Source organism: Cuculus canorus, chromosome 6 (assembly GCF_017976375.1).
Source record: "Cuculus canorus isolate bCucCan1 chromosome 6, bCucCan1.pri, whole genome shotgun sequence".
Lineage (NCBI taxonomy): Eukaryota > Metazoa > Chordata > Aves > Cuculiformes > Cuculidae > Cuculus > Cuculus canorus.
This window is the reverse complement of record NC_071406.1, coordinates 30,493,428-30,519,793: the sequence shown is the minus strand read 5'-3', so window position 1 is coordinate 30,519,793 and position 26,366 is coordinate 30,493,428. Positions and strand designations below refer to the sequence as shown.

Sequence of the window (26,366 nt, the reverse complement as noted above, 5' to 3'; positions counted from 1 at the left end):
TCCAATTTTGCTGAGCAAAATTGCTTTCGATCATCAGTGGAAATTTTTGCGTGGTTAGCCAAACCAAGCACCTTCATATCAATCCAGTCACAGTTTCCATTGGGCAAAACTGTGTTTACACCCTATTCCCTAACCAACTCTTCCATCTAAATGGGCAAAACGTGCAATGCCATGTTTGTGTCAGTTCATATGAATTTCAGAATTCAAACGACTTTGACTGGTTTTCCATCGCTGTGAATGGGAGACCAGCTGTCTCCCAGCACCCTTCAGCGCAGCTGAATGTAGCACATCAGTCCCTCACTTAAAAGAAATCTCCTGCTCTCTAGATTCACTGCCTACAGCCAGAGTATAAGCCTCATTCTTAAACTCATTTAACTAATGCTAAAACACACACATCTCAGGAGAGAGCTGCTTAGGCACAAAGCATTTAGAGGCTGATTTGAATAAAACTTATACAGGGTGCAACAATGACAATTTGATTTTTATTATTAAAAATGAAGTGTTTAAATCCTCAAAGAAAATGCCTTTATTACATTAGTTTAATAAAGCCTCTTTTTTATTATGGTATCTCTTTTTATGAGGGAAGACAGGGTATGCATGTGGAGCTGAATGTGGATGCATGGGGAAGAGGAGGCAGAGAAAGACCGACCACCTGCAGCCACAAAGTGCCACCATTTATATGACACGCATGCCAAACCTTTACACCGAAATATGCCAGAAAATGAGCAAGACGCACAGCTCGTGCACATTATGTATATCCGTGTGTTTGCTTCCAAGGCTCAGGACTCCTGTGCATCAGCTGAGCAGGCAGCAGCCGCCTCCTACAAGCATATATTCTGAAAGCCTTACTCACATGCGACTTAAGATCTTTTCATTCAGCCTATTGAATACAATTAAGTTAATTGAAACTGAAATTTTGGTCAGTGCGAACCCCACTGTTGGAACAAATATCCTATGCACCAAAAAATCTGCAATTTATTAAATTAAGCACTTCCCTTACAGACTGCCTTCTTTCCTGTGAGTACAACAGACCGCTGCTTGTGCCCCATTACACACAAGAATAAAACAAGCAGGCAGCATGAAAGGATTTCATGCAATAAGAGACCGTTTTCTATGGGGGGAGAAAACCAACAAAAAATCACCCTGAAAACCAGAACTCTCGCTAATTGAAAGTCTGTGCACAATGGGGCAGACACCATAGCAATGAATGCAGCATGACTATCTCACCAGATACCAGGCAGAGAATGAAAGCTGCTTGTCTTCCTCTCACTTAAGTTAAAGGGTAAATTATTTGCAAAAGGAATTCTGTCTAGGATCTGACTCACAAACAAGTAGAGATGGAAGAGTTAGTTATTTAAAACAAGCCAGATTTCTAATCTTAAAGCCTCTTAGTGGACCTTTTTCTGATCCCTCTTCAGTTTGGGGGAATTTTGCCAAAGAAAGCAGAATTGGACACAAATGAGGAGTCATTGCCCATCTCCCTCCTTGCGTACCTCTGAAGCTTTCCTTTAGAGCTTCCTGACCAACCATGCTTCTGCCATCAAACCTTCCAGCTGTAACCGATTGGCAACACCTTTGCAGGCTGTGGAACCATTATTTCCTTGCTGCGGGAGCCTAGACTTGCCCACAGTCACACCTGAAGCTGGCGCACCATACAGCACCATTTCTGCTTTTCTCCACATCTCAACGCACTCTTGCAGCCAAGGAGTGACTGAATTCCTCAAACAAGGTGGATCAGTTTAATTTATTTCATCATAAATTTCACTACATCCGAGGCTGGTAGAGTTTCCTCCTCCCTGTGGTGTTACTTCCTTTAATCCGAAAAGGTGCGGTTAGGCACGAGCTAGCCAGGCAGAGCCGAGCTCGGTAAGTGCAGCCCTTCTATTTGCAGGCTGGAAAGACAACACTCTCACCCAGAGGTACTCAGGGCATGAAGGAGGGAGCAGTACTCTTTGGAAAGGGAGTTACAAACAGCCTTAACATGCCTGGTGATTTTACCCAGCTTTTTGCATCTGGCACCACAACTATTTCATTCAAAAAGCCTCAGGTTCATGGATATTTCTAGTTTCTGAGGCTGCTCGGTAAAACAAGCACTGGCCACTCGCCCAAACATTTTACTAGTTTTGGCTATTATGTCAAAACATTGGCAAAAAAAAAAGGTGCTTATAAAAAAGAAAGAAAGAAAGATATAAACAGAAATGCAGAAATGCTTATGCAGTCTATAGGCTTTGCAGTCCACCGGGCACTCCAAAGCAGGAGAGAATATCCCTCTGATCCAGGGATTTAGACTGTTTGGACTCTTACAAATAGCCTGAACTATTGTCCTGACTCTAACTCAGAAAGCCTGCAGCAAAGACGGACACTCAGTAAGCAGGTAGACGAGGGAGAGTATGTTCACTTTCCCTATGCAAGGCAGGACTCAAATGACCTATTTTCCAGCTAGGATTTTGAAGAGCACAGATAATTTCAGCATCTCCAGATTTGCTGGAAAACTTCCTGGAGAAGGACAATGTAAATCCGAGAAAGCATTTTCATGCATTTGTTTTAAAATAGTCATCTTACTTCCATCACCTGCCCATTTCTCAGCACACTGCAACCTGTGATAGGCAAGCTTTGGTTCTTACAACCTTCTGGTTGCAACTCAAATGTGGTATTAGGACACGCTATAGTGCCAGAGGGAGACAGCACAAGGACTCTGCCCTGAGGATGGCCAAAACCATGTCTGTACTCTCCTCCAGGAACAAGTCCATAGCCTTGGTAACAGCTTTGGCCAGTAGTCCCCATGTCCTGGCCCCCATTTCACAGTAGCTTGGCTGGCCAGTCTGAAGTGCTGCTTGGCTGCTTGCAAATGTGCTTTTTATGAAGGTGTTCTCCACATTAAAATAAGGATATCAGCCACGACCACATAACTCTCCAGTGTCTGGTGGGCCTCATACAGTGCTCTGTCTTCTATTCAAATCCATCCAGTCTTGCACACAGTTTTTAAGACCCAGAAAGGGATGCCCAGCTTTTCACTAGTGAGCTATTAGCTCACAGCAGCCATTCAAACAAAGAGAACAAAGCATTTCAGTAAATAACACATTCAAATCAATGAGCCTACAAATTTTCAACTTACAGGGCACAGGCCACGAGAGCTGCAAAAGTGAACCAAGACCAAGGATCTTGGCTGTGAAGAACTTGAGCACAAACTATGCAATTACATGAGCTCGAAACCGAGTTTCCTGCCCCAGCAATACTGCTAACTGTCTTAGTCGCAGGAAGCTTTCTCCACTCCCTTGATCCACTGTTGCCTGTATAAGCCAGTGGGCCTCCTGGTTGCCTTGGAGGGAGGGAAACAGTGGCCAGCAAAGCATAGGGTCAGCAATAAAAACATCCCTTGTGTGCTGTCCTCTCTGCCTGTATTGTACCCATCTCAATGGGGCTCCTGGAGGTGGGCAGAAGAGCCCTAGCTCCACTCCTTGGGCTACATCACCTTCTTGACAAGTCAGAATAGCAACCCACTGCAGTCCACAAGAGGGGACCATACCTGGAATTAAAAACTGCAGTGCTTCCGCCAGAGAAAGGAAGGCTACATGGAGCCTGAGAGGGTGTTTTCCCAACATATGCCATTTTAATGTTTTGAAGGTTGTGTAGGAATTTCCTACTCATAGCAAACGGTGTCATTAAAACCACCTTCAATAACTAGATTGGTTCTCCAGGTCTGAAAACTCTCTGCTCCCTTTCCTGTTTGCTGAATGGCATGTAGGTTCTACAGTAGGGTGAATTAAAATTGTGACATTGACTCTCTAAAGATAAAATAAAGGGCAGAAGTTAGCCCAAGATATCTAATAAAAATCAGCATACACACTTTAAGGGTTCTTCATACCCACTTTCAAACAAATATTGAAATGTTCGCTTTGGAACTTTCTGTTTGAAAGACACCCTCTTTGTGGCTAACAGAGCCTCGGCCAGCTCTTGGCCCAACAACCCATGCAGGTCTTCCCATGTATGCAGCTGCCTTGTGTTCAGTCCCAGCACAGAGTAGAACCTCAGTGGGAGTGCCGTGTCCCAGGAGATGCACAGGATTTGTCACAGAGCCTGAAATGCTTTGTTTTCATGTGTGCAGATAACATGACCACAGGTAGAAGCAAATAATGTCATCTTAAGCTATGCATTTCCAACTTTAAGAGGAAGATTCAGATGTTTCACAAACCATATAATTGCACCTCTCCTTCTTCTGACCCTCCTCACATTCCCCTTCCCATACACACATGCATACATACATGTGGCAGCCATTTGTTCCAATGGATTTAGCCTAGTTTGGATCAAAGCTTCCTCTACTTCATTTAACAGATTTGCTCAGATGGAAGGTCTCAGGGGAGAAATAATGTTAGTAAGAGGGTTTTTTTCAGCATTGAGTATGTAGGTCATTGGACTTTAAAATAAATTAGAGAATAGTTTATCTATTAAACAAGCTTCACAGTACATATTTTATGAAGCTATACTTAATTATAGGCTAATGTGCACCTCAAAGATATCATAAGGAAAGATTAAGCAGTGACCCATAATGCAGTGATTAATACAATTATTAGCTGGCTGGCATACAGCACCTATTATTTGGTATCATCATGAGAAACAACAGACCTCCAGTTTCTACAGCTGGCACTTCATGCAAAATGCAGCAATCCCAAATATTTCCAGAGAGAAACACAAGTGTCTCTACACCGCCTGAGGAGAGGATCCTTGGAAGTAGCGGGGAATGCAAGGTGGTGACAGCAGACTTGTACTTCTACTTCAAGTGCCTTTTACAGAGTTTGGTTCTCCACAACGGGTGTGTGGGAACATCCCACACCATCTACTGCACAGTGCAAGGCTGACTGCCTTCTTAATACCTCGAAGAGTTTCTGATGGAAGGGGAGATTGATTTGAGTTAGAATGAAAAGCTGAGGACAGGGAACCATAAATTTGTATCTACACTCTTTTGCTACAGTGATGACTCCTAGAGACATGATTCACTACATGTAAGACGCAATGGTCATCTATATCAAGGCCCTGTGGACCAATGAAACACAGCTGTGAGACGAGCAAATCTTTTACGGATGTTTAAGACTTCCCTGTTCTGGAACCAGTGTCACGGACTGTATAGCACATCATATTACTTACAGTGGAGAGACAAAAAGTAAGCAATTTCTTTACTCTTATATAAAATTACATGTCTGATATCTTGTACAGAAGTGATCAAAATCAGGAATATTTTTTTTTGAAGAAAAACTAGGGAACGTAGTACATCCTAAGATAAATGTAAGAAGGAGAACTGGCAAAACCAGGGACACTAGTACCCTGAATTACAGACCTTGTTTTAAACACTGAACTCAAACATAAACTGGTTGGAGGACAGAGCATCACATCCCATTTCAGGTGCAGTTCTGCCCAGGAAAGCAGCTTGGCACCTTCTCAAAGGAAGAACCCTGGCACATCCACTCAGTGCCACTCAAGTCTATATTCCCGATGAGTGAGCCCATTCTGAATGATAATGCACCTGGTGTCATAAACCATAGAGAGCATTTTGAAATGGTGTCAGGTCTGACTGGCCTACCGTCACACGGCCAGGAGACACTAAAGTTGGGAAGAAATCATATTTCACCCAAAGGCCTGTTTAGTGTCCTAAAGCCACTAGATCTATGCCAGAACACTGCAAGAGGTGTAAAAAGTAAAAAATAAACCCCACTCCAAGCCCCCAAACCATACTGCATCTGATTTAGTCCAGATTTCAGGTTATCTGTCAAGGGTGTCAATCTCTACTGTGGCTGGTGACAAACACTATCAGCAGATGCAATGCTGTGGCACTGCTAGGAAAAGGCCAGAGCAGTCTCTCTCACGTTTGCCTTTTCCCTGCTGTTCTTAACAGTGAATCTGCGATGCCTGGTCAGTGACATGCAAGGCTTGGGGTTTCCTAGACACACAAAACCAAAATCTTGCCCCCTTTTAAACACCATAGCAGAACTATCGATTTAACACACAAGGTTTATGACAGCTTTCTCACTGAAGGATGAGCTTTTGGTTTAACAGCAGACTTGGGCATTCCCAGCCCAGCTCTCCCAAACTGGCTAAAGCAGAGCTTCATGTTGTGTGACAGTGGCAAAACCCTCACCGGCAACATCACTGCTGACCTCTCGCTCAAGTTCAGAATATGTCATTGTGTCAATACCATCTACCTTGATTATACTGGGCTTTATATACAACAGGTTATGATCCCAGAGGGATGAAAAGCTTTTCCAAATTAAAACCAGCATTTTAAAGAGGAAATACTCATACGTTCCTATGTAGTTTTCATTTGATATCCTCAAGGCTAACCCCAGAACTCAAAGTCACGTTGATTGGAAGTGAATGTTTTTTCTAAGTGCAGCCATCTTATGAATTTAATGGAAGAAGGGAAGTAATAAAAACGTGCTTCATACTTTAATTAGTTCCCTCATAATACGGCATTTCCAAAATGGCAGTGCCAAAGAAAATCATTAATGCAGGAAAACAGACAAAGAAACTGTATGGGGCAAGGGGACAGACCTCCAGGAGACACACACATGTGGCCCGTTTTCTCTTGCTGGTAAAGCTTACCTCAAAGACCAACTCTACACAAAAGAAATTTGTACCAATATTAAATATTAAGACCCTTTTCATTTCTTTAGCCTTGTTACAGAGTATCACAATTGAGAGATTGAAGGCCTTGAATGGTATCTGGCAGTAGGATAAATGCAAATAGCCTGTCTTTCTGAACATGCGTTGACCCCAGTTACCCCAGGTGCTAGGCTTAAGCTGACACTATCACATGATCATTTCAACATCTGCATTTCACTGTGCAAGTGAGAAAACCTGTCTCAGATGTATAAAAGGAAACACAAATCTGCTGCAAATGGCTGAGATCTTTCCCAGCAGTCAGTCTTTTGGCCTGCACACACTTATCTTACACACTTCTTGTGGCAGTAGCCTCTGGCACTAATTGTGGCATCACTTGTACCACAGGGAGGAACTGAGGAAGCAACAGAAGCCCAAAGACACCTCTGACTCTCACAGTCTCTTGTTACCTCTTCTGCTCCCACTTGGTGGCCAGGATTTGGAAGTTTATAACAACAGAGAGGAACTCGGGGAAGAACTCATATGAGCAGAATTACTGCTAGAGAGCAAAGCTCAGGTAACAGCACTGACGTGACCAAATATAAATGAACAGCTATTCCAGAAAGAAGTAGTCTCATTCAGCCACAACAAAGAGACCGGGGTTAAAAATGAAGGGTGGTTTGACCTGTTTTTATAGCATACCTCCTGCCTTGATCTGCAAAACAGCCCCATGAGAGTCACAACTTTGCCCCCTCATCACGTCTGGTTATAGAATAGAAATTGATACCTGTGTGCGGTTGAATGCTACTCTTGCAAAGACAGCTTGAGACACACTGGCTCTCTTCAGCTCATCTCTGACTTGCTGGTAAATATCTGGAGAGACTTCCACCGATGAATTTGATGGTTCTGGTTTGACAGCTCTAGGGATGGGTGGATGATTCAAGAACTGCTGGTTGATAGCTTGTGGGTGCTGGTGAGCCAGTAGCCGGCTGACAGCAATCTGTTGGTTTATCAGATGGGCCATTGCTATCTGCTGCCTCACCAGTTGTGGACTGAGCTGAGGAGACAGGAGGCCAGGGTTTATCATCGTCTGCATCGTTGGCACTTGGTTTCGGATTGGAGTACTGTGGTGAATTTGGCCATGAGGAGACTGTTCATTAGTTTTTCCCAAGGTTGCCAGCTGGTTGATATTTGGTAAGTGCATGGGACGTTGACCAAGAACACAATAGTCTGAAAGGTTTTCTCTTTCCACTCTTTCCACTGTTAAAAAAGAAAAATTAGTTTGCTGTCATTTCAGTTTGCACTTACAAGAGGACTGTTAGGGTAAGGGTTACTGCAGGTGACTGTATGCGACTGCACCTGCTTTAGCTTGCAAATCTATACTTGCATAAAAGCTTCACAGACACATAAGCAAAAGCTGCACAAAGTAAAAGCAACAACAATAATTAACATTCTTTTGGACTTCTTGGGCATCACTGCTCAGGAAGTCTCCTTATCAAACTGGTAGCAGGTATTCTCTCCAACATCACTTCCTAAATTGAATAACTTTTAAAATGGGTCAGTGTTTCAGAAACACCGGCATCTAGGTGAAGGAAAGAAATGCAAATTAGTATCCACTTACACAAACCCAACAGAAACCAGACGGTTCCCTGTGCAGTTCATGGAACGGCTTCTTATTACAAACTCTTCAACTATTATCTTTTCCAACATGAACTCTACCTTGCATTATGTGTGGATGAAGTTATCTGGTAACGTCAGTTCACCCTGGGGCACTAGAGCAGAATCGTCCTGTTTGTGTGAAAGCATGCTACAAAACCACGCAATCCACACGTGAGAAAATTTTAAAGCAATGGTTCCTATATACAAAGCCTCACTGCTATGAGTCTCTCCAGAAACTTTAAAGCACCTCTGCATGAATGCCCACTTTAAAGAAAGCAGCTTCACTCTCTTCAAAAAGACTTCGATTAGCACAACAAAGACCCATGATCCCTAAGTGACACCATCTTACAAAAAAAGCACTACACACAAAATGCACATACTGTAATTTTATGTACTGATACGTACTGTTCTGTTTGCACTATCTTTACACGTAACTGAAAAACTGAATTCACACACTACAAATCAAATTTCCTCTAAAAATGGTATTTGAAATAGGAAACTAAGTTTAAAAAGGACATAACTATAACTATTACTTAGACAATTTTAAGTAATCAGAAGTCATTTTTCAGTAGGTTGCATATTCCGTAAGCTTCACTACATGCAGTTGGATAGTCATTTATATATTGAGCTCATATAAAAGTGTTCAGGGACGCCTATCATACAGCTAGAAATCTACTGACTCATTCTTGTATTGCTTTCAGCAAGTAACAAGATAGGATCTATTTCATAAATGCCATAATACTATTACAACTTGTGTGATGATCAACAACTGTACAAAGCTTTGAACTCCTTTTCAAAAAATCATCTATCTAAAGCTTTGAGGCTTTAGACGGTTAATACTCAGGATGACAATTTACTGATGACTTTCTCTGTTTCCTTCTAAATAGAAAGACAGTTCTTTTCACCTTCCAGAGTTAATCTCAGGAGGAGAGGGTTGAATTTTCACTGGGGAGGGAGTCATGCCCTGAACACACACACAAACACACATACTTTCTATCTTTAGAGCTGTCATTCTGGAACACTGCAAGTACTGAATTTTACAACAAGGTGAATTCATACCCAGAATTTTCTTACAATAAATTCTTTTAAAGAATTTAAATTTTTCTTTTAAAGAAAAAAAATGCAAAAACTCTTCAACTTTCAATAAAATAATTGCTTAAAAATACTCCTTTAAAATAAAATTAAGTATTTCCAAGAAAATGATTCTTTTTTTCTGCAAAAGCTAACATTTCAACCCAACTTGCTGTCTAAATAAGTCCTTATCCGTGTAGTGTATTTCAATTGTTAAAAGTAATGCGATACATGCAGTACACAGTTGCTGCTACTGTTCAGCAACTGACCGTTGTGCTGTGTTACTCACAGCCTGCCAGAGATATAAGGCAGTATGTCAATTTGCTGAAAATACTGAAAATCCCTATTTGAATGCTGTTCCTCGTGATGTCAGTGGGCCTTCCTGAAAATTAGGTACAGAAGGTTCTACGCCACTAGTCTCTGGCTTTAGGAACAGACATAAAATCAATGTGAAGTATTTAACATGAATAGCATTAATACTACGGACGGGCCTGGCATCAATACAGAGATGTAACATATGGCTGCAGGAGTGGGGAAGAGGGGCTGCTTTATCACAGCCCCAGACCACACTCAGTGACTTGGATGATTCAAGGCACTCGTGGCCATGCTACCGCCTCCGCAGGCTCTGTGCGGTAAGCCTGTACCTGAGTAATGCCATTAAACATACACAGTTGCCCGCAAAACCAAACATAATTATTCCAAAGGTGCCAAACCTACTTGGCAATCAGGAATTAATCTGATGTAAATAAAAGAAAGATGTTGCTCAGTTTCTATGAAATTCTTGGAGCATCCTGCTGAAAGAAAATGCAGTAAGAACTACTTCCAATCTTCATTTACACCCCTGGAAATCTAGAGTCCTTCCATCAGGAGTTTCAGAAGAGCCGAAATAAGTTCTGAACTATTTTGTAGCTTAAGAAACATACAGAAACTAAGTCACTGAAACCAACAAATTACTACTTGTTAGAACACAAGAACGGTAACCAAGTGTTTTTGAAAACTTGGTGAGAAATAAATATAAATAACATCCACTTTCTGGGCTGAACTACATTTGCCAAGTTTCCACCCACTCCTGACTTCAGTGCCAAGTTATAAACCCCTATAAAAATAAAGTTTAAGATTAAAAGGCTGCCAGGCTGTTAATCTCTGCAGTGCTACTCAGAATTACAATTACAGAGAGACATCACCTGACTTACTTCTATAGGTGTATTTTTCCCTTATTATCAGTTTCCTTTTCCGATCACATTAGGCTATACAGCCACACATAAAGTCCCAATAAACAAACCAGATTCTAGTCGCTTCAACCACTTCAATAATAAAAGGTTACCATTAACAGTTACGCTGGATGGAAAAAATGTGCATTACTCAACTCCTCAAGACTCTACTTCTCTAACACATTGCCTGTATCAGATTCCCTGTTGTTCTTTGGTAACTGTGGACTGGTAGGGTTCTGCAGGGCTGGACAGGAGCGAGCCTGAGGCAACCCCAAAACGGAGTCTGGCACTGCCTTGGGAAGCAGGCCAGCTTGCCAGAAATGTTCTAGAAAAAAAAACATACAGCAGCCACAAAGCTGCTGTGACATCAATGTTCTGCCTCACATCATCTTGAAACAGGGTTTTTCCTTTTTCATCCTCCATTTTTCATGTTCCTACCCTATTACAATTTTTCCCTTCTCCTTCCTTGTTTTGCTCCACTCAAACTGGGGATACGGTTACAGCTCTTGTAGTCTTGTATCCAAGTAGCAGGACCTTAAACTAGGAAGGAATGGGCTCCATGGACTTGTGCTGTCTACATTCATATCCTGGAGACAAACTTCCTCTGCTAGCAATGCCTGTGCTAATAAAACAAAAGCTGGTCCAGGAGGCTGTTATTCACCTCCATCTGTGGTGTGACCACAGCAAAAGACATGGCAGCGTTTCCCTTTTCTCTCTGTATCCCACTGCCTAGTGTACAATTCTGCAGCTTTTTGATTTAAGATATCTTTTAAACCAAGTACAACGCTACTGCCATACTTCAGAGCCACCCACCCTTCTGAAGCCATACACTAAGTAGGCAGATTTGAGGTGTCTGGACAACAGCTACTATGCCAAACCCAGCAAGCAGTTCTCAGAGCACTCCAGGACAGCATCTGCCCTTCATTTTCCTATACTCCCTACAACATGTCACTATCTCTACAAGACACTTAGAAACCAATATAATCCCCAGAATGGAAGCAGCAAATTGTCATATTTCAATGTTCCTTTCTCTTCTTATAATGACTACCACGTGCGTCAATGTATTTCAGCTCCATACTGCATTAGAAACTTCCTGGATACAGCACAAAAGCAATCCAGTGCACCCTTCCGCTGTGTGATGTTCTCGACCTCTACCCAAATCTTCCGTGCACAGTCAAGCTGACACAGTCCACAGCACAATAGCTTGGGGTGGTCCACATGCAACTTTCCATTTGAAATAAAACTAGCTCAAAAGATTTAAAATAAGATTTATTTCTCCACCTTCCCTTCCCCTCACTCTTCAATTTCACCAAGTTGTTAATAGGAACATTCTGACAAAGCCTGTGAGGCATTTAGGGCTTACGAGCAGCACTGAATTGACCGGCAACATTGGAAACCTAATTTCTGTACACAATAACGGATGTGGCATGGAGAGTGTAAGACATCTCCCAGCACTACACTGGAGCAAGGCCACAGAGGACCCTCCAGCACCCACGACCCGGCGAGTCCTGAACTTTTCAGTCCCAAAGGCATACGGGCACTTTGCCCCAGAATAGGAAGAGGCTGGTACAGAAATGTTTTGTAATAAGTTACTAGGCGGCAGAATTGCCATGCTTCAACTGTGACAGGATGGCACCACCCAGGGCTGTTCTCCAGTGCTTCAGATTGTGCTGCTTTGTTTTATTTATTAGTTAAAACCTGGTGATCATAAAAGCCATTCTGAGCAGTGGTCATGGCCAAGCAAGGAGAGCTCTGTGAACTCCAGTGTGCCCTGCACTCAGCTTGAGAGAGAAAGATTCCCACAATTTCTCCTGGCTTAGCACTATCCTACTCACTGGAGCAAGACTTGAACTTTGGAGTTGTGCTTGGGGGACAAAGCGCTCGTTGGCACAGTAACACCCGCTGCCTCGGAAAGACAGGGCTGCTGCACTACACAGAGAGGATGCCCTCTTGCTTATGCTACATAATTATGAACAACCACTTTGTAAATAACAGAACCACTCCAGAGCACAGGAGGTGCTTTTAAAGTGGTAATGCTGTATCTTTTAATCTCTAATTAGGATAATTACTTATTTCTTTTAATCATGGCCCACTTAACCACTTCAGTGCAAAGGGCTGGTCTGAGGAGTCTCATATTTATTCAACATCTAATCTTTCCATTTATTCATAGTCATGCCCTGACTTTGTTCACTGTCCGATCTCTGCCTGGACCATTTGTTCCTGCAGTCAAGACTGGGGAAAATGCAGGCTGACTGGAGAGGCAGACGTGATAAGAAGCTGTAACTTTTAAAACCTTTCCCTTCCACTACTCCTGCAGGATAGCAAATAACCTCAGAATAGCTATAGAGTACATACAGAAATTGTTTGGCCGCTGACTGTGGGTAGCAGAGGCCTTTATCCAAGCCTAATGCAAAACAGACAGGAAGGGCCATTGTCTGTTCTTTGTTGTGTTGCAAATCATTCAGTTCCCATCAAAGCACAAATCACTATTTTGTATTGAGAAGAACCATCATTAGAAGTGAACCTTCGATAAGTGTTAGTTTCAGGTGAACTGAGCAGCGTGTGGTAACTTAACCAGCTCTCCCTGTGCAGCTGGCCTTCTGCTTCCCTTGCCCCAAAAACTAGATCCAGGTCATCCCTTGGGACGCAGAAGTGCCAACATATTTTTGGTCAGTTCTACTTAAACATAGTAAGTCGTATTCTTCCAATGTGCTATTCTTGGACTGCATTGCTTCCAAAATGCCTGTCAGGAGAGAACTTAACCCATGATCTTACTTTCAGATTATATTTGGGTTACTGTACTGCTTCAAAAGGGCAAGAAGTATGAACTCAGTTCTTCATAATCATGTTAACATTGTTTGTAGACAGGATGTGCCAGACCCATCTGGCAGAGTAAAGCATTACATTGAAGGTGCTTTAGTGACCACATGGTCTCATGCATGAATACTCGTCAGGTGAAATGGAAAAGCAGGGCAAACATTACTCAGAACTGTCTGACAGAAACACAGAGAGTATTGGTTTAGATGGACTGGTCTCACTTGATATAAAAATATCTCCCTTCCTGTCAAGCTGCTGTTGACAGTAATCTGTCCTGCTATTTAAGTACTAAACTTTTGTGGGCACCTCAGGAGGGAGGTGCAAACCTCCTAGAATCCCCAGTCAATTGCACAGCCCCGCCAAAAGACATGCATGCATCTCTTCCCGGTTCAAAACATCAGAGATGGTGAAAGGAATGCAACAGAACACAAACATCATAAAGGCAGACATATAAACTCTTCAGATAGTTCAAGAAAACAGAATTCAGTTCTGCTCTCAGAGTTATCTGTTCCTTGAAATCCACATGATCACAGACAGCCACATTGCAGTTTTCACACCAGGAAGGCTTATGGTTTCAGGTTTTCCTCCCTTTCCAATCTAATCCTCCCTAATGCTTACTTTCTAAAAACTGCTCTCCTTTTGAGCTAACATTATTGTTTGGGAGCACACAAAAATATTTTTTAAATGTGAAGGAAAATTTATTTTGAGATTCTGCAGATTAAAAAAAAAAAAAAGTGTTTGCTTCTGAGGAAATGAGTAAGCCTGTTCTTTACTAAGAATTCCAAAGTGTCTGGACACAATTCCCAGTCTCAGTGCACAACTTGTACTCACTGAGAAAAACACTGTACTTGGAATAGGAAACACTTTAAAACCATAAAGCTGAGTGACATTATTTAAACAGATTTGGTCAGTATCTCTTAACTAATGGTGCTGCATGGCAGGGACAAGAAGCCAGGCAGTTTCTCTACAGAAAGGTTTCCAACCTTTACTGTCCAGACATATGTTCCCTAAAGCTGCAGCTCTGGCCACACGCACACACAAGAGACAGCACTCAGCTAACCGCACACCTCCTTCTGCCATGACACAGGTACTGTGAAGAGGGAGAGCCGCTGCTCCAAAACAGCCAGAAGACTTGAAAGACATCCTGCAAAGCTGAAAATCATACGTGCATTCACTTTAGATAAAAGTTAATTTAAATAAGAGAAACCCCCAGAGGGTCTGGTTTAATTCTCTTTACAGAGAGGAATAGCCAAGAGGGACACAACTCATAAAGCCCCTGGAATGCAATGCAGTAGGTAAGCTGTTTCTCAACAATACAAATGCACAGATCCCCCAGACTGACACTGAACATCAGGGACAACACTGAAATACAAATTGCTAATGTGGGTGTGGGAAACAGTAGTCAAGGGGTCTATAACACTTGCTCAATCCTGACAACTTTAAATTTGTATTTAAAGAGAAATGCCACTTCTTCCTTATGATCAATGCAAACAGTCCACATCTGAGTCAAAGATGATCTTTGGGTGATGAATGTCATCTACATGCTGAAAAGCTTGCCTGCAAATTACTTATTTTCTTTCCTTTTTCCTTAAGAAAGTGATGAAAGTCATATTTTTAGCAAAATAAATACACTGTCAGGAGTGTAAAAGTAAGCAAAGGGAAAATTACAGTGTCAAGAGCCACAGAGCTGACCTGAATGACCCTAACTGGTTTAGTGCCAGAGCTGCCACTAATATCCAAACTAGTCATGAAGTGAATCCTTCTTTAAGAACTTAACATTTCTGCCTGATTCTGTTAGTTAAAAAGGCAAAAGGTCACGATCTATATATGCATATATACATATCCATACATACACATAACCCCCTCTATTAACATAGAGACAGAGTTCTATACATACACAGGTATTAATAGATAGGGATTTTTTAAAAGTCAAAAACACTGTTTGGGAAAGATCCAGTGTGCCTTCCCATGAGGCCTCCACAACATCTGCTTCAGAGGAACAATTACAAACTATTCCTCCAAGCACAGAATGACAATTTTCTGCAGACTTGAACTAGCATTATCCCAGTGCAGTAATCCTAGTTTACTTCAGCCTGCAAGTAAGAAATATGGGAGGTCTTCTGAATCCTGTTCCTAAACTCTCTCAACCTACAACAGCCTCTAGAATGCATCACAAGTAAAACAGATTGCTCTGTCTATCTGTTACGGGAAGTAAGCAAACATACTTTCAAGAATAAAACAGCACACAAACAACAAATCAGTAATATTGGAAAAATCAAAGAGCAGCCAAAGCAGATTCTCAATTTAAGGAAGCTACGAAAGCGTTTTCTTACATTCCTGATCTGTTGAAATAGAAATAATAGAGACCTCCACCTTTTAACTGAAAAACTGTTTTGTTCCACAAAAACTTTGAGACAGCCACAATCTAAAAACTTACATCCACAGAAAGCTCTATTTTGACAGTCATTGAGGGCAGGAGCAAAGATGAAATGTTCTTAATACGTAGACAAAGAAAATCTGTCTTTTTATTTTTAAGTTCACAACGTATTTATTTATTCCCTTTGCCTTCCTAACTTCCACCGAGTTAATTTGTGTCATCAGGCAAAAAGAGAAAAATTCACACCAGTGAAGAGTTTCAGCTGTGAAAAAATTCTGATACAGTGATACAGTGATAGCCCTTCTGGTAAAAATAGGAAGCATGACACTTGGAAGTGGAATATCTATTGAGAAACAAGACTAAAAAATACTCAAAATCTACAAACTCCAAACACTGAGCAATGAGTAGGTTAACTGGTACAAGTTTTATCCCTTGGTAATGATCTAAGTTGCACGGCAAAACCCTGAAATACTTCCCTCCATATATCTATACACGTACAAAGTGTTATTTTTATTTGTGCATGTACTTGTTAATCAAATTAAGAACAAATGCAAGCCTTTTAAACAATTATTCATATCCTGAACTTCAACACCGCTGAAACTTCAGCAACTTCAGCATCCAGAGAAATCAAATGAGCGGTTCTCAGCTTGAAAGGAATAACCCCATGGGACTGGGCAGGAGAAAGACAGGTTGAGAACAACTGGACTACACTACTGCCATAAAATTATCATTGCATCCTCTAGTATGTAACCTAAAAAGAGGGAACTGTGATTCTTCATTCAAGGAGGTTTAAAAACACTTAAACCCCATTGTGTATGCAACTGTGTACCAAAATGCCTTGCATCCCTCAAAAAAGAGAAAAATTGAAAAATAGAGTTAAAAAGGGAATTTTCATGTTAATATTAAAATAATTCATGGTGCAATTTCTGAACAAAAAAACCAGTACAAACTAGAGAGCTTCATGACTGCCCCAAATAATTACATGCATCTCTGGAGAGGAGAAGAAGTTCACAGAAAAAAACGTAAGATTTTGTTTCCTAAATACATACAGTTTCCATTAGAATCATATGAATACAAACTCTCTTTCAAACAGATACATGTATCCCAAGGAGACTGGAAGGAGTGGACATCCTATTCCAGGTAGGCTTGGAGCCAGGAGGAAATAAAAAGCCTCCATTCTCACATAAGCCAGTTCTTGAATCTGTCTGTATACAAAGTCTTGGGCCGCTGAATAAACTGTGAATGTCTTAAAACCTTAAGAGGCTGGGGCAGGGTGGGAGAAAACATTCAAGCAGAATTTTACACTAGCATCATCTTGACACAAGACAAAATTACCATGCTGAGCTGAACTAATCGAAAACTTTTTTTAAATTATGAGCACAAATAGTTTAGCTGTCTTCTCGGTGAGTTCAACAGAATGCACACTGAGACTGTTTACTTGAGATTTGATACAATTCCATTTGTGTACAGCTTTTACATCTGTTGCTAATGATATCAAATTATTGATTGTTCACTTGCTTATATTTATTTAAACATTATCTAGATACTCAGCAACCTGATGCTTTGCCTTTTTTTTCTTTTCCAGAGAACTTTTTATTTTTGCCTGATTACTGTTGTAATTACTTTGATCTTCCAGAGTGTATAATTATTTTACTGTTTATTTATTTCTATGAGAAATGAAAAAAGTTTGACCTAGGAGATCTATATGTGGCAATTTGTAACAGAATCACATAGCTTACGTTTAGGAAATCATGGTTTTGATTAAGAAGCAACCATTTAGTTCCCACTGTTTTATTAAAACAGACATTAACAGATAATAGGAAACACATTTAACACTGTAGGCTGCATTTAGTCTGTGACATCAATAAAGTTATTTTGAAGCCCCTTCCTATTTTGCATTTACCACAGCTCATATGAATTGGTTTTTTGCTTTTACTTTCTAATAAGCAGCTCTAGAGTTACACATGGCTATGGGTGATGGTCCTAAACAGTCTAAATTATAGTTTTACCTAAGCTATCCAGATTACAACCCCCCAAAAAAATCACTGCATCATCCATCCTTCATGGAAAACCTAAGTCCTTTTTTTTAACTATTATTAATGGAGTATGTGATGACCGAAGCATGTAACTCAAGTTATTTCACTAATTTTGCATGCTAACTGAGGTGTCCTGTAGAGATATCTGCCTACAGAAAAGAAACAAAATTTCATCATAACAGAGATGATGAGAAATTGAAACCATCCAAAGAAGTGAAGAAATATCCCTGTTTCAGGTGATTTAGATTACTGCCCTGAAGTTGCATGGCTGTTTATTCTCCATGCACCACTGTACCTGCCAGAGACTCTTTGTTTTCTCTCCCACTCATATGGTTGATGAATCAGCACTACTTGAAGTGCTTTATAGCAGCTTGTGTTTACTTCACACATACCTTAACCTTCCTTTTTCTCCTCCTACTAACACACACATACACTCACAAACAGCAACGACTGGCTTCGCCTCTGAATAGCACAGATACAGAGTTATCTGGCAAACTCTTCAGGTTTGGATCCTTGACCTCTTGATTGAGGTCTCATTCTGCTTTTACTGCACTTCACAATTTAGCAGTGCACTTACTAAGTAAAAAAAAAGTAAGAGCTTAAAGAATTCAATGCTCTAAGAATGGAAGAAAGTGGAAGACAGCAGTGTGCTAGAAACACTCAGAAGCTGTAGTGGCATCTCCACAGTTAAGAACTCTACAGTGAAGGGTCTCCAGTGCCTCTGCAACTGGCACCCTTGCCCAGGTGGGAAAAAAAAAGGGGAAACAAATAATAAGAAAAGCCTGTCTCTGTTCTCCTAGAACGGCAAGTAGAAGCGAACGGTGATGACCTTGAAGCTGTTTGATTCCTTTGATTGTTTTTTAACCAAGAGTATATGTTAGAGCACTTCAAATAAAATTATTTTATTAAGAGACACCATTTAAAGAAAAGAAACAAAACACTTCTGAGTCTCACAATGGCAACTTAGTGAGGAAAAACTACCCAGTTCACTTGGCATGAGGGTGCCATGTGCCATGTACCAAAATTCAAGTCAAGATTTTTAATTCTAGACTAAATAATTTAAGTAGGTGAAAAGCACCACCTCCATTTTCTCATTTGCATTGCTGCCTCACTTCTGCCTGGAGAATTTTCCTTCTAGATGCAATAATTTTACCTTAAAACATTCTTGGTTTTTTTTTTCCCCCCCTAGTGCAAATCCAACTACTGGAGACCCCAGGGCTGGGCGTCTCACATTTGTGCTCCGCACAGGCCAGACACACAGAGGGAAACCAGATGCCTCAGAACTTGTTCTGATATTTTATGCGATTTTGTTTCATGTGTTCCTAACTCAAACAGCAGACTCTTTATGCTATTATTATGCAGATTTCTAGTCTGTCCTATGGAAACTAGACAAGCAACCTTCCACAGCTCATCTACGCCAGCCTTTTAAGATAAAGATGGCAGACTTTTTGAAAGATGCTAATCTTTATGCAACTAGAGACATACAATGGCTTCTCAAGAAGGACAGGACATTACCCTCTTTCTGCATTATGCTTATGAATCCTGTTATGATTTTCCTGGCCACTGAAAAGATCACAGACAGAAACAACACAAATAGCCTGTGTCTTCTTTCAGACAATGACTCTTTCCTTCAGTGGTGTAACTGAGCACAGGGTAAAGCTAATCTCCAAGACCAATGGACATTTGGGGAGAGAGGAGCCAGATGGTATTGTGGAAAAGCTTTTGACTCCTCCCAAACTCCTGCTCAAAGCACATCTACGTTTTAAAACAAAAAACCTTACCAAAACAAATGGTGCAGTACACATGCAAGTCCCTTCCCAAAGGAAAGAATGAATAAAAGCACAAACTACACATGATGGATGCTGGTCACATCACTTCACGTACTAACAGAAGGTGATCAGACATTTCAGTGGTGCAAGTGGTATGAACTTAACTAAGAATAATTTTAATGCCTCCGGCATTCACTGCTAATCAACTAATACAACGTCGTTGGAGAGAAAATACAAACAATGGATTATTTTCATCTTTATTACAGTGGGTGAAGCACTTTGTTATTCAGCAACGTCTCCTAACAATCAGGCGTGTAACGCACCACTGGTATCCAGATTCCACACAATAAAACATGGCAGGAATGCCGCTAATCTTAGTGGTATTCAATACATGTGAGGGCACGTGTACCTTAGGAAGACTTTTTTTTTTAGCTTTCATGAACAAAACACAACTAAGGTAATTTATACAACAATTTAACTTTTAAACCCAGAGCTACTAGAGTACTTTTTTCCCAAACATTTTAGTTTAATTCAAAACACAGTTGATCTTTCAGCACAGCTAAATAGGTTATTTTAAGCATGTTTTAAATGCTCTGTGTTTTCACACCAGCCTTGTTTGTAAAGTATCAGATTTAATTTCAAATGTTCTGTGACTGTGCCCTCTTTGTAGACAAATTCACTAATATTATTATAGCTCATTATCACTTTTACTTAAAGCAAATAATCTCAAACTGTCAGCAGAAGTTCAAGAAGTTCAAGTCACAAAAAAAATCAATTTACCTTTAATCTTTTTGTACTTTTTGTACCATCTCCCAAACTCCTGGCACTTGGTCGCTGACACATTGGCATAGTATGTGCTATTTACAATGGATGAAATCATACTCTGGAAGTACAGAAAGAAAGACAAAAAGTATTTTAAAATATCTTGCACAATTAGAAATCTTTTCCAGAGAAAGTCAATGACATGCGGGTGCGAAATGATCATCCATTTATGACATTAAAACTAAAAGAATTGTCTGCGGAGTGAAAAAATTTGCTTCATTCTCCATTCTATGTTCCCAGCCATAATGAAAATGACAAAATAATACTGATTATTTTGCATAATAATGCAAAAAATATGCAGTACGAACCTCGACTGAGACCTGAAGCTCAGGATGGGGGTGGGGGGCAGTTCTACTTTAATCTGTGATAATACAGTATCTAAACTTCAGTAGCATAACACCAGGCAGTACCACGCTGGGGAACACATGCCCACCACACCAAGGTGAGAACAAGCCTGATTTAGGAACCAGATCCTAAAGGTAAGATTAGATGCTTCAGCATGCATAATCCAAAAAACGCTTTTCAGTTGTCTCTGTTCTGCTTCCAAATGCAGCAAGACCACAGAGCCAAGAATCGGAGAACATCCGTGCTACTCACTGCAGAACAACAGTTAGGCAAATAAGTTAAATTAATATAATTTACAGAAACGTGCGATTAGCCTTTGTGTGTAAAATTACCCAAAAGAGAAATTAACAGTTACATTCAGAGCGAAGGGAAATACACATACTACAATACAAAACAGCCAAACCCACAAAAAAGCTGAACAAAACTGAAATATCACTTGCTTAACCACCACCCCTCTCTGCTCTTTGAGAATTCCCTCTAAGTGACCCTTAGTACAAGCCAACTGAAGCAGTGAGGAGCAAAGATGCTTTGTGGCACCTGTTACCCATAAAAATGACACTTTATATCTTGGATGCTTCTGCCCATAGCGTGAGAAAGAACCTGATTACCAGGAGTTCTTCCTTTCTTCCCCGCCCTACCCCCTTCATTCATTCTGTACAGGAGGCATCTTTTTAACATTTTGCTTTCCTTCTGCCCCCTGAGCTCTTCCAGGGTCAAATCATTCCCAGCACATTTACATTTCCAGTGAGGAAATGCAATCTAACATCACTAACACATGGGAGCCTATGTGCTTCTCCAGTAATCACGTTTTTCTTACATCCTCAAAGATCAGAAAAAGTCCTGCCACATTGTACAACCTGCAGGCTCTTGCGCAAAATGTGATCATGGCCATCTCTGAAAAGCTACAAGGCACACACATTGGCTTATTCCACTTTAACAATGCTCTAAAATAAAAAATATCCCTTCCCTCTCACAGATTCATCAAGACTTCTACCCCATTCACTGCAATATCATAGGACTCCAGCTGCTCCTGAACTCAGGAGTTTTGAGGACTTAACATGAGCAAAACCAAGACACTTAAGATAACTGGCTGGTGCCGATTAGTTTCATTCTTCAACAAGTAATTCCACTTTCAGTTAAGGGGCTCTTCTGCTTTTTCACATTAACTTTCCCATGCAAAGGATGCTATGGCGCACTGCAGTAAAACCTGAAGGCTATGAAGTAAGAGCCTTTTAAGTAGCAGCTTCAATTTCTAAAACTGAGATTCAATTTTCTAATTAAAATCAATATTTTGAGACATAAACCTAGTATTGTGTCAGTCAGCAACAATTCCCTCCCCATAAATCCTCCCTTGCTCCAAGTCATTTTAACAAGCAATAGCATTCTGAAAGCCTGACATAGAGACAACCCCTGCTAAGGAAGGATTTTGAACAAAGTCTAGCTGAGATAACTTGCCTTCTTTTGGAGTCACTTTACTTAAATTTCCAGTCACTATGGAAGGGTGGGGAAATTGTTTAGCTCTGACTACTTAACAATCTTGTTTTCCCTCCTTTCCCTACCCCCCATAATCCTCTAGTTCTACAATAAATAGACATTACTGAAATTGGAGGGCTATTAAAGATCACAAAATATATTAGCCCACCAACCTTTATTTGAGAAAGCAAAGCTTAAACTAAACAGTAAAATCAAGTAGTAAATCAACCATTGGTGAAAAATCCCAGGCCAGATTCTCCTCAACTGCTTGACAGCAGAGCTGAGGAAGGAACCATAACAACTTTCAAACTATTAAAAAACCTCACTATTAAATGGGAAGGAATCCTAGGGCTACTTGTGCTAGAAATCTTGATAAGTCCACAGAAATGAAATACCCATTCAGAAGGCAGAGGCAAAAAAAAACAAAAAAAGGGAATTTCTAAATAATGCCTATTATTCCTGGGAAAATCCTTTAAAAAAGGAATAGATTAGATGAAGTAGCAGGTATGTTTGATATGTGTGTGGCCATGACAGCCACATTGAATGAAAACTTAGACTAGGAACTTAGAAATATGCACACAAAGAAAAATCTGGTGCAGTAATTTCAAGGAGAAAAATATGGGATATGCTCACATCTCAAGAAATCTTGCTCCAGCAAAAAGACAAAACTCCTGGTCAGTGCTGAAATGAATTGTACAACACACAGCAAAGACAGAGGTCTCTATGCAAAGATGGAAATGCTGAAATGATTGGATTACTTTCTGCCACACACACTCCCCCACACCTACCCTCCTTCCCCCCACTTAGTTAACTGGGATTTATTTGTTTGAAAAGGAGCTGTATGCTAAGGGTATCTAAGCTGCAGCCACATAATACACCTAGCAGAAAAAAACAGAACAATTTTAAATCAAAGTGAATGATTACATTTCCCATTAGCGGCAATCAGAATCCCCATCTGGGCTGCATAGAGAGCTCAGGCACTGAGAACCAGAGACGGAGCACAGTCGCTGGCGGGAGTGAGAGCTCCCTGTGCTGCCCCTCTCCAATTCTGTACTTGAGGCACTGTGAACACATTAATAAACAGCAGCATTTACTCTGCAGTTTGACTCCTAAGAGACCACTCTGCAATTTGCTGCTGTCAATAATATATTAACCACAAGGGGGTTGTAATGACATTTCACATTTGGCACGATATTTTTTTAAAACTGATTTGGGAGAAGGAATTGTATTAGAGGCATATTCAGATGATGGTAATAGACAGCTCCTATACAACCTTCCATTGTATCTTTCGCATTTTGTGAGCCAAACCAAAAGAGACTGAAACTTTTCAGGGCAATAACAACAATAATAATATAAGCCACATTCTTGCAGTCTTAATTCAAGAGTTAGTCTGTACTGAAGGTCACTCACACATCTACTAAAAGTAAGCAAGCTCAATTATCTACCAAAGGATCTGCTTTTAGCTTTGTCCACTAAATAAACACCAGGGCAAGGATTTTTGCTGCTACAGTCCTGCCATCACTAATTTCATACATCTATTTCAGACTGAGGCTATAGAAGGAGTAAACCAACTGCAGCATTTCCACCTGGTAGGCTTTAAAACTGAAGTGAGAGGAAAAAGACCCAGACAACAAATGAATTCTGCATATGAAATCATGCATAGTTTAGTTACACTGGATATTGAAGAAGATTGGGCAGAGACAACCATATGCTGCAATCATAATTAGCTGACCAGATTCCACAGATAATTCTATTTCAAGAAATTACACTTAAACTGTGTGAAAAGAAAAATACTTTCGTATTCAGCACACTTACACTCTGTGCATATCTAGAGCTACTGCTACTGTTTTAGTAAATAAGGTGAGTTACATGGCTTTTCCTTACCCGGCCTTTCCATTCCTGTTAGCAGCAACAGGAGAAAAAAATTGGATATAGGCTAGCAAAGCACTGGATTTTTAACAAGCAGCAATTACAGATGTTTTGACTTTTTAAAGATACAATCAACAGATTAACCTATGATTCTAATAAATTTTTTAGAAGGCAACATATTTTTCACTCCTAGCAAAGTTAGTTGGTCTGAGTGCTGAAGTGTTTTTCTGTTATTTTTTTTAAAGGCAAGAATGACTCTGTCATGAAAATTTTATGAGTCTCTCATCATGACAACCTAAAGTACAAATACAGCTCATGATATCTGTAGGAACCTGTGTCTTAGTGTCTCAGAGATGACATCACTGCTGTTTATAAAGCAGTCATGGAGAATGAGACTGAGGTTTTGTTCTTTTTTTAACATAAACACATATACATTTTTTGTTGCTCTTTCCTAGAAACTGGGACACAACTGTTAACACAGCAAACTTTTATCGTAGTTGGAGGCTGATAAGAGCTACCTATGGATTAGTGGGGGAGGCAGGTCTCTGGTAGCAGGAAGAATTCACTCAAATCTTGCATGTGAAGATCATTAGTCGTATTGCAAAAGGGCTACATAAAGATCTAAATAAAGAATGTACCTCTCTGAACAGCAGGGTAAAAAACAACCCAATTCATTCACAATTCCCACCTAACAACCCACTAAGAAAACACGGCATAAAGAATCTCTTTTTCATGTTAATTAGAATTTCTTCTTTCTAAAGAAAACAAGAAATTGATTTGGTATTTATGGAATTGTTTAGTCTATGCCCTTTACTGAACGAATATGAGCTTTAGATCTAGTAATTCTGTCTTTTCTTAAGCCTGTTAAAAACACTGACCTGTGAGAGAGGGCATTCTTTGGCTAATGTGCTCTGATTCATCTCTTTAAGCAGTTCCTTTAAGGCATTGCGAACTGTGGCGTGGTTCCACTGCTCTGCTGGCAAGTCTTCCAACTTTGAGCAACTGTTAGAAAAGAAATCAAAAAGAAGATAGAAACAACACCTTCACAGATGCTTACTCTTTGCATTCAAGTGCTATAGACCTTTAAATAGGTAGCATAATCTCCGAGTTTCCTGCTTAGCCAGCCCAACATGGTGTTTCTCCCATCTTTCCCTTCCCCACCAAGCCTGACTCCCAGAAGCCACGTAGCTCAACTAAAGCAAGCCTCAGAAATGGCTGGATAAAGCCATCCTCTCCAAAAAGAAAAAGATACTCCTGCTAGGACAGAAAAATAAACATATATGCCACACTGCCACTAATAAAATCCCTAAACAGTAAGGGCTCTCATTGTGTGGAGGCAAGGCATTGAAAAAGTAGTTTCATTTTATACAGGTTCTTATACTGCCCTCATTGCTGAAGTATCCAAGCACTTTTCAGACACACGCTAAGCCGTGTGCCCAGCATCTGTCACATAGAGAGCATCCTCACTTTCATTCTTCAAGAGTTGCATACATAGTGAAGCTTTTGTCTTCCTGACTTGTGTCACTTAATTTAACAAGCTTATGGTCTGTATCTACACACATGAGGACAGACACAAGAAGCACATCAGAAAGTTGGAAGAAGCTTGTCATTGCCCTTCATATAGAAGAGATGTAATGCAAGCTCTCCAGTCGACCTCTGAGGTGGCTTTGCCTTTTGCTATACAGCCTGGCTTCACCCTCAGGGTTGAAAGTTCAGTTGTGCTTAAGGAGTTCAAGTAGTCAATGACCATTTTTATCTCAAAGTCATGGGCTATCTTTTATTTACACAGCATCCAGGCATTCAAGCACTTTGAAGATAAAGAATGAGACCTTGATCTTGGGTTGATACCCTCCGGTAATACAGATGCAACAGTAGGCTAGTTGGACTCCTGGTAGCTCATACTTCTAAGGAGATGAGTTACTGCACTCCAGTTTTATAGCAGCTACAGGCTCTAGATGCTCTTTTACAGTTACGCAGCAGAGATGCAGTCTAGTTGAGAAATTGTAACAGTGCATAAAACCAAGGAAAGGCCTGTCAGTGGGAATTGGAAAACCCAAGCCCTATCAGAGATTTAACAGGAAAGAAATGTTGCTCTTTGGGAGGTTAATGTGAGTGAGGCATCAGCTACCTCCAAATACCAAACTGAACTGGACAGTTGGAGGGTATGTACCTGCCATAAAAGAGGATACACAAGCATGGAGCCCTCTTCTGTTCAAATCCAGCTTCAAAGAATTCTAGGCAAATTATTGCAGGCTGTCTGTTATTTTTGTTTCTTTCCTCTGACATGTCCTGGCCATAGAGCTAGAGCAGACTGTTTAATGTAGGT

The 26,366-nt window shown here is 40.6% G+C and overlaps 1 protein-coding gene across 2 annotated transcripts in view; it reads right to left on the bottom strand.

Annotated features, from left to right (window-relative positions):
• The window catches only part of SATB2 (SATB homeobox 2), a 133,376-nt gene that overhangs the window by 47,313 nt on the left and 59,697 nt on the right, over nucleotides 1-26,366 (bottom strand). For both annotated transcript variants that reach the window (XM_054070568.1, XM_054070567.1), the window contains exons 5-7: nucleotides 24,919-25,042; nucleotides 20,312-20,414; nucleotides 7,379-7,851 (exon numbers count right to left, since the gene is read on the bottom strand). In XM_054070568.1, the coding sequence (XP_053926543.1) occupies nucleotides 7,379-7,851; nucleotides 20,312-20,414; nucleotides 24,919-25,042 (700 nt within the window). The remainder of the gene's footprint in view (nucleotides 1-7,378; nucleotides 7,852-20,311; nucleotides 20,415-24,918; nucleotides 25,043-26,366) is intronic.